At 37.6% G+C, this 13113-nt stretch overlaps 1 protein-coding gene across 1 annotated transcript; it reads right to left on the reverse strand.

Moving 5' to 3' along the window:
- Positions 1–3819: 3819 nt before the first annotated feature.
- On the reverse strand, positions 3820–12555 carry ttpa (tocopherol (alpha) transfer protein). The gene is made up of 5 exons (XM_044133391.1): positions 12333–12555; positions 10139–10292; positions 6610–6803; positions 6389–6499; positions 3820–6189 (listed from the first exon to the last, which is right to left on the reverse strand). Exons 1-5 carry the CDS (start codon positions 12510–12512, stop codon positions 5941–5943), a joined length of 888 nt encoding a protein of 295 aa, XP_043989326.1. The 5' UTR covers positions 12513–12555; the 3' UTR covers positions 3820–5940.
- Positions 12556–13113: the final 558 nt, after the last annotated feature.

Here is a 13113-nt window from a genome sequence, read left to right on the forward strand (position 1 = left end):
AAATGATGTGTTTTAGTTTAATTTTACTTCACTTTTGTCTTCACTGCCCTCATTAGGAAACTCAGTGAACGGTGCAGGAGGAGACCAATTGGTGGCGTCTCATTTTCTCCAGTTGCAAATACAAGAATGTTTTGAAGCTTGGATAATCCTCCATCATAAAGCAGTTTTTATCATCAATTAATATACCAAACATTCATAACAATACAATAATTAAATGGGTGTGTATCATGTGGACATATCTGGGAAAACTGCAAAGATTTTTGTCTCAGTTGAATTTAGAACTAATGTAATTGAATATTGAATGTAACCAGCAGTAGGCCAACCGTGTTTGTATGACAATAAGTGACTGTGTAGTTTTACTCAGACGAAGAGAGTTAACTTTCTGACCAGCATTGTTAATATAAAATGTAAAAAGTGTTGGGATAAAGTGCAGATACTTGAGGAACATGCTTTGTAACTTCAAAACAGAGAAGATTTATGCTAACAACAAAAGAACATCCTTTTCTCCTCACTAGTGAGGAGAAAAAAAACACATTGAGAGGAAGAAACTGCTTACGACTGAGAACTGTTTTTAAACCAATTGATGTTTGGGACAGAAAGGCTTGTACAGTCTTTACTGAGTACTGTGACAAAAATAATCTTTCTCACTCATCTTTGCCCTGATTTGAATAGCTTTTGAGCCAAAATTATTTTACAATTGAATCCACTTAAAATTTGTAAAACCTGAACAGAAAAGTCTGTTTTGTTCTGTGTTGTCCCGAAAATGTAAAGTAGCACACAAACAGAAACAACTCTCCAAAGACCACACTGTCTGCTTCGGCTCATCTTAAGAAACAAATATGCTCTTTAATATGAAATAAGCTTCAACAGGTCAGGTCAGTAAAATATAAAAACAACAGACTTCTTTTTTCTTTCCTGCCATGTTTCAATGTAATGATTAACTGCTTTTCTCTGGGTGCGCACTTGGTCATAGGTCAAGTTTCATAGAGTTTGAAACTGAAGACAACACTTTCACAGACTTGTTTCTAAGTTGTGTAACATTGACGAAGCAATATTTCAGAATCACATGGAGAGGAGAATAGTGGTTTGGTAAGAAAATCTAAATGTTGGGGGCCCAAGTTGTCTGCAATACCTTCTAATTCATTGTTATCCTAATTAAGAGTAATTATTAATATAATATTAGTAATAATTGAAAAACATCGAGTCATAAAGAAATATTCAATATCAGTCAGACCTTTGAATTTGGTATTGTAACAATCAGTTAACCTGTTTTAAGCAGAGCCTATTGAACTGTTATCGTTATAAGCTGATATGCAAACTGCCAGCAGAGATAAGTAGGTCATGATAACCTGCTGTACGTAGTTTCCACAACACAGCATGTATCTGTACCATACATATCTAAAACATATCTAAAAGGCTTTCTGTGCTCATTCATCATCAGGCGGATCAGCAGCTGCAGAGCAGAGAATGTTTGTCTGACTGAATTTGGGCTGATAGACATGAGGTTCCCTCACTGACCAAAGGTCTGTACAGTGTGTACAGAGCAGAGTGGCACAAAAACACCAACGGGGAGACAAGGAGTGACAAGGAAAAGAATCGTCTGTGATGCCAGCTGTCATGGTAGAGAAGTAGGAATAAGATAGAGGGAGCTAACTTTGTCCGTTCTGAATATTTAATATGATAAATGAAAAAAATCAAAAACAGAGACACAGATCTATACTACCAATAAGAACATAAACATAACCAGAAGGATGCCTGCTTCACCCAGCACACTTTTCATTATCAACTGACAGACACCATGTTGTCCTGTTTGATACAGTCTATCAACTCACAGGATGTGCCAGAATATATCAGAATGCATTCAAATCACTTTCTGAAAACATGCAATTCAGAGAAAACAACAAATACATTCATAGCACATTAAAATGTACAGCTTTCAATTGTATTGTTATGGATTTCAGAACTTTGTGAAAACGATTGTAGCAGCAGCATCATCAGACCTAAGTTCACACAAAAGACTAAAAATTGTTAAAAATATGACCAAAATATAAACCAGATTAATAACATCCATCCATTTTCTGTTCACCCTTTGACCCTAATGGGGTCAGGAGGGTTGCTGGTGCCTATCCCCAGCTAACGTTCTGGGCAAGAGGCGGGGTCACCCTGGGCAGGTCACCAGTCTGTTGCAGGGCAACACAGAGACACACAACCATTCACACACACACTCTCACACCTAGGGAGAATTCACCTAGAGACCAATTAACCTGACAGTCATGTTTTTGGACTGTGGGAGGAAGCCGGAGAACCCGGAGAGAACCCACCATGCACAGGGAGAACATGCAAACTCCATGCAGAAAGACCCCGGGCCGGGAATCGAACCCAGGACCTTCTTGCTGCAAGGCAACAGCTCTACCAACTGCGCCACTGTGCAGACAGATTAATAACAATAATCACAAAATTCTCTATAATATTATGACAAAAATGACTGTCCAGTTATCAGAAATAAAAGTGCTGTACCCACAAACAAGGAGATCTGCAACTGAGGACAATGACTTTGTGAATCTCCATAATGTGCATGTGTTGTAAGCTGTTTACAATACAGGCTATTAGTGCAGGGAAGAAAACACAGATATGCAATAAGATAATAGAAGCTGTACAAGCCATTATCCTACCTGCACACAGTTGTCACAATATTTATATTTTCTTTGGGTTATTTATGTAATTTGGTTTAATTTGATCTCAACTGGAAGTAGTTTTTGGGTATGTAGCTACATTACCAGCTTTAAATGACTGGAGATGGACATTTTTCCTTAGTAAAGTAGGAGAAACTCAGTCAGACTGTCAGTATTCAAACCTTGCCACAGATTCTCATGAAGATTTATCTCTAGACTTTGACTAGTCCATCCTTAAAAATTAATATGGGATAACCTGAATCCTTTAATTGTTGCTCTTTCTGTACGTTTAGGGCTGTTGTTCTACTTGAAGTTGAAACTTCAACCTACAGTTTTGTGAATAGACCTATATTTACATGTGAAAACTTTATGATTTGGTATTAGCACTCATCTTGTGTCAGATGGAGGGAAAACTAAGTTCTGGCTTTGGTTTCCCCTTTCAAAATAAATGAAGGTGAATATCTACATATTCTTTAAAATATATATACAGCAGACTTTATTTTTCATGTTGGTAACATTTAAGCCAGGGTTTTATGAAGCACACGCTTTTTAATTATGACTTTATAAAAAAGCACCATATCAAGTCAGTGCTGATGGGCAGCCTGAGTGCTGGCAAGAACCTGAGACAGCTTGTATAGAGGGAGGAAGGAAATGTTAGTTTGTTTGGTACTTGTGAGAACTTTGTCAGAAAAGGTACATTTGATTATTGCACTACATTATATTATTTACCTAAGCAAAGTTATAAATGTCTATTAGTGCAATGTTGCTTTGATATTGTCTGACAAGCAGTGAAACCACAAGTAAAACAGCTGAAACTCTGACTTCCTTTAAATCTCTAAAAACCAACCTGTTTAGGATTGTTTTAGAAACATAATCAATTACAAATTTATTGACAGAACTTGACTTAATGTCATGTTTTGATTGATGATTCTATGTTGCATTGTGTTTCTGTGTTTGATTTGATGTAAAGCAGTTTGAAATGCTTTGATGCTGAAATGGGCTATACTAATAACATTTGATTGATTGATTGAAGTGTCTATAGAATCCAATATAACACCCTATGTTTAGTGACGGGTTAAAAAATTCAAGCTATGAAGTAAAACTGAACATAACTACATTCAAGAAAACACAAATAATCAGACATATGAATGTTTCAGGTCATTTTATTATCACCTGCAATTCAATTATTGTGCCGATTTGTTTTTGTGCGAGTTTCACATATGAAAAATGACATACTGACATTTTTAAATCATACTTTATAGGTTAAATTACTCTCAACAGAAATCATAATTTAGCACTTTAAAAATAATTATAAATACATTCTATTTCTTGAAAGCAATAATAATAATCAAAATACATTGTATTCACAGAAACTGTTGCAGCAGTGATAGAAACACTGCATATTACACAACTCACTCACATTATTACATTAACATCTATGTTAGTCATTTCTACAGGACTGATATTAGTCCAGAATTAATTCATAAGTATGAAGAGTAGAGACAGTCAGGTTTTTTGGAAAAGTTGTTCAAATTGTACGTACAGAATGTGATTGAATTAAAATGAACACATTATTAAGATGTTCTACAAACAGTAGGAATGTGAGTTTAACGAGTTTGATTATATGAGTGGAGCAGTAAAATGTTATGACTCCTGCCTTTAAAGCTTGGCTGTAGCAAAGGACTGAGCAGGCCTCTGTTTTTAGAGATTGGTCCAAAAAATGTGGAGAACCCACATCGGAATGAATGAACGTGGTTCTTTTGTGACGTTATCAACAGGAAACATCTTACCTGCTTTGCCTAACTCGTTCAATGTCTTCATTTTGCATTAGTATTCAGTGTGTGATGATAAATCAAGCTCTTGAGACAACATGTGATATTGGGTTCACAACAACAAACAAACAAACAAAAAAACCAAACATACATCCTAGGGAAAAAGAAAGAACCTTTTCTCCCAACTATTGTAAGATTTTCACAAATCAGGAACCTAACTTGAAGAATGTGTAATAAGTGTGAAATAATAGTCCAGACTTTTCTAGAGTTTTATTTTATTTCTATGGTGTTCTAAGTATAAAAAAATAGGGGATTCCATAATTTCAAATTGTGTTTTAAAGAGTCACTTTTAGGGATGAATCATAAAAACATATAATATCGACTTTGCAATATTATTGATAAATATTGCAATATTTGTTCTGTTTTTTATTTCCATTTGTGCTTTCACTGGCCTTTTGCATCCGGGTCTCTGTTTTGAGCAGCTACAGCTAATTAACATTATTAGTGGCTGATGGTTACCCAGTCACAACAGGCTCACAACAGTTCTAAATAAAGTGTCTTATTTTCTTATTTCCATTTTAAACTTATCATCACTTATACCACAAAAAGAATTTAAAAGTGCTGGAGGCGTCCTAGTAAACGCAGTCTTTGTTAGTCTTTGTTAGCCAACTCTGCTATATAATTGGACAACAATTTCCAATCTTATTTGAAAATAAGTTTTAAATTTAGATAACCAGGTGCCAGGCTTAAAGCTCACACCTTCATATCACAGACTCATATTAGTAGCTCGGACTGAAACGGCAATTAAAAACTTAAATTTGGTGGAAAGATTCTGTCTGTTAACATCTGAGGAAAGTTTCTATTTTTTCATAAGTTCAAGCTAACAGCATATGAGAGCAGGGCCAATACATGCTATTCAAGAACAGAGAAATTTGTTCTCTTCCCTAGATTTTCAAGAACAAAATGACATTCTGTTCTTTTAACATTTTAACAGAATATGTTCGGTTCTTTTAACATGTCACATTTGCATTAGAAAGTGACTTGGAGAGAAATCAATTGTTATTAACATTTAAGATTGAGGCAGACTGTATCCCACTACCAAGTTCCCTCCAGGTATGACAAACTGAACAGTGTTCAGCATTTGAGGCTTCCATAACTGTCTGGTTCAAAGTCAACCAGGTGTAGAAACCTGAATACTTTATTAGTGCATCAAATGAGAATCAGAAATAGTAGCTTTACTTTCTGGACCTCAGATTAATCCCAGCCTGTTCAGACATAATCCTGACATCAACATCTTCTGGTTGATGTTTATCTAAGTAATTTTGTTGCAACTTCATCCTCTTGATCAGAATTTAAACTAAAAATGTAACAAGAAAGACTGTTAATTCAAAAGAAAACTTCACTAACAACACACCATCACTCCGATGATTTGGTCCTGAAAGGTAGAAAGCAGCTCTGACTTTAGTCATGATGTCACCCAGCCAACAACTCTTCCATCAGCCTTCGGTGAGAGTCATTGTCTCATTTTCCTCTGAGATCAAAGCGTCTCCAGGATTTGTGGAAATGTCTCCTGTTGGGTGGGAAGCAATCTGTTTCAAGAGGTTCTCGGATTGAAACAGTTCCTGGGTCCAAGCCTGACAGACTTCTTCTATTCCCAAACCCTCTCCTCCATACTCTGGAGGGAGAACATCTGGTGAGAAGAGGTCACTTAAAGTATGGTGATAGTCTGTACCATGCATATGAACCTATGACAGAAAAAATACCATAAACCTCAGAGTACATCCACAGTGGATACTTGTGTGTAAACCAGAAAGTAACATTGTTTATTAAACTTTAATAATAATAAAGTATTGTAATACTTTTATTGTAATACTTTACAATAAACTTTTATTGAAAGTTTATTGTCATCTCTGTGTGGAAGCGGGCAATGATGACGACTCTCACCCTCTGCTTGATCTTATCTGGTAGAAAGGGACGGATCATAGAGAAGACTGGACGGAAGAATATCGGCTCATTAACCAAATGAATTCCTCTCACTTTTAGTGGAAAAGAGTCCTGAACAAAGGATTATACAATCACATTATTTGGTGCTGGATACAACAACATATAAACAGTAGTTAGAGTTGAGTCTTGCGTGTCATTTTCATCCCATGCCATCTTCATACCGAAAGCACACAGGATATCTTCCTGGCGAGGGAAGGGTTAATCTGCAGGGCATGGCCCAAACTCCACCCCTTCAGATCAAATATCACCTTCAAACCTCGCCTCTGTGTCTCTGTCTCCCTGGAGATGATTTCTGATGTCATCAGGCTGACCCTGAACACCTGGAAGGCTGACCAATCTTTTGGGTTCCATTGCCCTGCAGAAATACATGTAGCATTATGCTTTTGGATAAATGTAACTGCAAATAGACGACAGACACTGAGTCGGTCCCTATTTTATCACGACAACACAAAGGCCATGGCCATACACACACACACACACACACACACACACACACACACCCATCTAATATCATTGTAGAGCAGACAAAAACCAATCATACCTTATTATGAAATGTGAAAGGGAGAAACTCAGAGAACACATCTGAACTCCACACTGAATGACCCAGATGAAGTTTGAGTAACATCTGCTTCATTGTGCAGAATGAAACAAACATTGCTTAACGGGTCCAATGTCAACAAATAGTGTCTCCTCTAAAGATTGACACAAACGCTATTTGCTTTCTATTCTCTCCTGTACCAGGTTGGACCCCATATGTTGGATCAGAGTTTACATCCCAGCACCATAAAAATCTGTTTAAGAGCAGGAGACCTGAGGGGCCACAGAATAACCTCAACATGACAGAAACACCCTGTGGACAAAAGTTATCTTTGTCCACATCAAAGATAACATTTACATTGCATGACAATAATGATGCCATGACAGTAATGCAGGAGTTAACACTGGTAAGATTTTTTGAGAATGTGATGCAGCACATACACAGGGGTTTAGATTCAGATGATTTTCAGATATGCTCTGCTGGGGGTGAAGTTGCCACTAAATATGTCATTTAATAACTTGAACTTCATGCATTTCAGCTAAATTATAATTTATGCAAAGACTACTTTAAAAATCCCAGAGGAAAATTAAATGTTATAGTTCATTATTCAAGTGTCTTCAAAATCTTGCTGTTGCATCTCCAGTAGCAGTCTGCTTTACAGTGAGTCAGGAGATAACAGTCTGATGAAGAGGATGCTCAGGGTTCTGCATGTTATGAAGAAGCTTCTTTTGTCCAGTCATCTGCAGAAGTTTCAGACTCAGACTCCCCAGAACAGAACCTGCCTGTTTATGTCTCTCACTCTGATGATGCTATCCCCACACATAAAATATATATATATATATATATATATATATATATATATATATATATATATATATATATATATACAGTGGGGCAAAAAAGTATTTAGTCAGCCACCAATTGTGCAAGTCCTCCCACCTAAAAACATGAGAGGCCTGTAATTTTCATCATAGATATACCTCAACTATGAGAGACAAAAGGAGAAAAAAAATCCAGAAAATCACATTGTCTGATTTTTAAAGAATTTATTTGCAAAATATGGTGGAAAATAAGTATTTGGTCAATAACAAAAGTTCATCTCAATACTTTGTTATATAGCCTTTGTTGGCAATGACAGAGATCAAACGTTTTCTGTAAGTCTTCACAAGGTTTTCACACACTGTTGCTGGTATTTTGGCCCATTCCTCCATGCAGATCTCCTCTAGAGCAGTGATGTTCTGGGGTTGTTGCTGGGCAACACGGACTTTCAACTCCCTCCAAAGATTTTCTATGGGGTTGAGATCTGGAGACTGGCTAGGCCACTCCAGGACCTTGAAATGCTTCTTACGAAGCCACTCCTTCATTACCCGGGCGGTGTGTTTGGGATCATTGTCATGCTGAAAGACCCAGCCACGTTTCATCTTCAATGCCCTTGCTGCTGGAAGGAGGTTTTCTCAAGATTTGACGATACATGGCCCCATTCATTCTTTCCTTCACACGGATCAGTCGTCCTGGTCCCTTAGCAGAAAAACAGCCCCCGAGCATGATGTTTCCACCCCCGTGCTTCACAGTAGGTATGGTGTTCTTTGGATGCAACTCAGCATTCTCTCTCCTCCAAACACGAGTAGAGTTTTTACCAAAAAGTTATATTTTGGTTTCATCTGACCATATGATATTCTCCCAGTCATCTTCTGGATCATCCAAATGCTCTCTAGCAAACTTGAGACGGGCCTTGACATGTACTGGCTTAAGCAGGGGACACTGGCACTGCAGGATTTGAGTCCCTGGCGGCGTAGTGTGTTACTGATGGTAGCCTTTGTTACTTTGGTCCCAGCTCTCTGCAGGTCATTCACCAGGTTCCCCTGTGTGGTTCTGGGATTTTTGCTCACCGTTCTTGTGATCATTTTGACCCCACGGGGTGAGATCTTGCGTGGAGCCCCAGATCGAGAGAGATTATCAGTGGTCTTGTATGTGTTCCATTTTCTAATAATTGATCCCACAGTTGATTTCTTCACACCAAGCTGTTTACCTATTGCAGATTCAGTCTTACCAGCCTGGTGCAGGTCTATAATTTTGTGTCAGGTGTCCTTTGACAGCTCTCTAGTTTTGGCCATGTTGGAGTTTAGAGTGTGACTGTTTGAGGTTGTGGACAGGTGTCTTTTATACTGATAACGGGTTCAAACAGGTGTCATTAATACAGGTAATATATATATATATATATATATATATATATATATATATATATATATATATATATATATATATATATATATATATATATATATATATATATATATTTATATACACTGAGGGGCCACGCAGCAGTATGAGCCATTAGAGGTAGTAGTAAGTGGCAGTTATTTTGAGGTGTAGAAGAACAATGGGTGCCTGTCCATAGCAAGGGACGAGCATAGCCGGATTGCATCCCTATGCATTGCTATGGACAGGCCCCAATAATGAAATCAGAAAATAGGATAAACTTAACAAAAGGACAGTGCAACCAAACAGGCCTGATTGAACTCAAACTGAAACCAGAGAAATGACTTTACAGGAGAGATTGTAAAAAACTGTACAAACTCTGCAGCACAAATATGAAGGAGCTGGTTCCAGAGTCGTGTTTCTGCAATGGCAAAGCCTCCATCTCTACTGGGTTTTAATCTGCTCATCAGCTGCACTAAGAGCATGACGGAGACTTTTTGGATTGTAACAGTTAAGGAGAACAGTTAGATAATTAGATGCCAAACTTTTATGAGTAAGTAACACTAACATCAATACAAAAATGAACAGGCAGCCAATGTAAATCCTTTCAACTGGAGTGAGGAGGTCCTGCCTTCTGGTACCTGTTAAAAGACGAGCAGCAGCGTTTTGGACTAACTCCAAGTGATGGATTGATGATTGATTGATTGATTAATTCCGCAATATAAAGCATTGCAGTAATCTAATCTGCAAGTAATAAATGCAAGAACAATAGTTGTCAGGCTTTTAGGAAGAATGTAGGATTTGGCAATTTGGTATAAAACTAAGTCTTGACTACAGTGGACATTTGTTTTTCAAGTTTAACAGAACTGCCTAAAAACACTCTGAGATTCCTGCATTTCTTGTGCCTGCAGAGACTTCGTACAACATTCTCACAAACACACAGCTATACACACCAATCCTGTAGATGAGCACCCTGCTGCCAACGTGGTCCCGCTGTGGGAGAACAGCATGGTATGATGTCTTGAGGAGACCAAAGACAGATGAAGGAGACAGGCATGTGCTGATCTCAGGACTCTCCCTCCTCCAGTGCAGGTAGTTCAGCAAGAGCTGGAAGCACATATGGAAGAACTCTTACAGCTTGCTCTCTTATACATGAGCTTTGCATTTGACTAGTCCACAGGTCTCAAACTCCAGTCCTCAAGGGCCGCTGTCCTGTAACTTTTAGATGTGTCTCTGCTGCAGCACCTGAATAGAATAATGAGGTCATTAAGGTTCTGGAGAACTGATCTACACCAGGAGGACGTCATGAAGACATTTCATTCCAGTGTTTTGTTCTTGTGACACATCTAAAACCTGCAGGACAGAGACCAGGGGCCTGCAGATTGACACCTGTGGAATAGACAATCAAATTGATACACCGTAGAACCCTGCCTATTCAATATTCACAGAAAGTTCTGTGGAATGTAAGCTTCCAGTTATTTAACCAAAATCAGATTTTTTTTTTTTTTTTTTTTGTAGAGCATATCCAGAATACTTGAAAGAAAGCAGCTGAAAAAGCTGAAACACTTCCATTGATGGCTCACACACTATTGGCTGGTGTTTTCTTAGTGAGAACAAAACAGTTAGTGAACACCATTTATTTTAATTGGCACTGATTTACTGAATCCACAGGAGTGGGTGTAAGGAACATAGTAGATGTTAGCTTCTGTGTAGAACTAAGACAATTTCCACTGAGCACTTTAATGAATATTAACCAAAAATATGAATATATTTCTTTGGAACTTAATGTGAAAGACCAATACAATATGGTAAACAATTGTGCAGTAGAAATAAAATTAAAGTATTCATATATACATGTATAAAGTCAAAGTTTAGCAGCTGTTATTTGCTGGTGTCCCAACTGCAGAGCTTTGCCCCGGTTGGCTGGGCTCACACTGCTTTCAACTAGTCTCGTTTGTCAGACATGAGTTTTTTCCACTCATTCACATTGCAGGACAGTTTGTTTCTAAATCACTCAGAAACTGGTGCTCAAATAAGAACTATTAGATTCTCTAGATTTTAGAGGGAGCTAAACTAAAATGAGATTTCTTAATGTCTTTTAGGGAATGTTGCTCCATCAACAGTCAGTTAGATTTTTGTAGTTTTCCATTTTCTGGTGCTGTGAGGACTAAAACTAGGGTTTAAAATATTTAACACATTCTTTGCTAATTTTCTATTATAATATTAACTGAATAACTACAAAAACACACAATTAAAACAAATGAAAATCATGAAAAATAAAACCCCTATTCATCCTACTTCTTATTTAATGCTGCTTTTAACCAGATTATTTTAATATACTTATATCTTACAAGTTTTTAATTGTGTGCATAATTCCTTTAATATTGTTTTAATGCTTATGCTCTTTCTTTCTGAAGCAATTCCTAATGTTCATGCATAGATGAGGCTGTGAATACATTTAGCTAACAGTCAATGTAGGCAATTTATTCCTGGATCATAGTTAACTATAAATGAATGCAGCCTCAGCTGCTCTAAATGAATGAATGAATGAATGAATGAATGAATGAATGAATGAATGAATGATACAAGATATGGGATGTTTACAATTTAGAAAACATGAATATTATAAAGTAAATAATAGTGTTGCTATGGTAACAGGACTTAGTGAGCCTCCAAATTCAATTCTACTCTATGGTCCATGGATGTTAAAGTTGGTACTTCTGTGTTGAATCTGTGAAGGCCTGTTGAGGACGTCAGGAAATAATTTTACAGGCTCTGTGACAAAAGAAGAAGAAGAAGAAGATATGCTCAGAGCAGACTACTTTTGCAAGATATCCTAAATAAAATGTTTTTGTTTTAACACTATAGTAGTTCCATTGTCTATGCTCTATTGTGTCTGTTTTGGTTTCAAATCTTCAAACCTTTGCCACGTAATGTACAAAATGCATAGAAATGGACTGGACTTTAAATCTTATTCAGCTTCATTAGTTTTAACAAAAACCCCTTATTTTCTTTTCGACACAGAAAGTTGAAAGTCTCTGTTCTTGGTTGAAACTTTAGTGGTAAAAGCACAGGCCTTCCTGCTGGCTGGGCTCCCAGTCTGCAACTGGTCAGTGTTTTCCAGCTGGGAAAGCGCAGGTTCTGTACCTTCAGAGAGAGCGTCAGGTCGAAGTCTCTGGCGCGGAGAAATCTGATGAGGAAGCCGTCGGAAAACGTTCCCACAGCGGACAGATCATCGGCCTGCAGGGCTGCCCGCCTCAGGCTCACCACATGCGGCCTCAGCTGCTCTGAGTCGTCCGGAAGCTCCGTGAGCTGAGAACCGTTCATATCGCACTCAGGTCGGCTTTCTGCTGCTGGTCTCCTCCGGACGCTGCTAGTAACCGGACAGGAGGGGCTGGTCCGGCTCCCAGAGGGGAGGGATTGTGAGTTGGAATTTACTTGCAGTTTACTGTACACTGAAAAAAATAACTCTTTGGATGAACATAAAAAAAATCATGGAAAGGTTTTCCACCTGATTACTTTGCTTTATTTCAGCACCATGTAATTCTGTTACTATTATTTAAAGCAAACGTGTTAGGTCAATTTAATTTATTAAGGTTATTCCAATGTAGAGTAATTGTGTTGGCTAAACTTATGTTATTATGGTTATTCTATGGGTGATTCTAAATCAAATGTGTTGGCTGAACTTAATTTATTAAGGTTGATTCAACTCGTTTACTATAGTTGGACCCAATGTAATTTAATAGAACCAGCCCAACTAATTTGAAATGTTTTGGACCAAATAATTTAATTGACTAAGATTAATGGCAATTTAGTTGAAACCAACTTTTTTTTTTTCCAAAGAGTTTTTGCTGCACTATAGTGGCTCATATTTTTTGAGACCATAGGCTGACAGGGTGAGGACATGGCAAAGGTCACCGGGACCTGG

This window comes from Gambusia affinis, linkage group LG12 (genome assembly GCF_019740435.1).
Source record: "Gambusia affinis linkage group LG12, SWU_Gaff_1.0, whole genome shotgun sequence".
Lineage (NCBI taxonomy): Eukaryota > Metazoa > Chordata > Actinopteri > Cyprinodontiformes > Poeciliidae > Gambusia > Gambusia affinis.

Excerpts from the sequence above, each read along its gene's own strand:
- ttpa (XM_044133391.1), bottom strand. The coding sequence starts at position 12,512 with ATGAACGGTTCTCAGCTCACGGAGCTTCCGGACGACTCAGAGCAGCTG. Across the intron at positions 6,804-10,138 it reads GGTGCTCATCTACAGGATTG|GGCAATGGAACCCAAAAGAT; the intron begins GTGTGTATAGCT and ends GTATTTCTGCAG. Across the intron at positions 6,190-6,388 it reads CAGATAAGATCAAGCAGAGG|GTTCATATGCATGGTACAGA; the intron begins GTGAGAGTCGTC and ends TTTCTGTCATAG.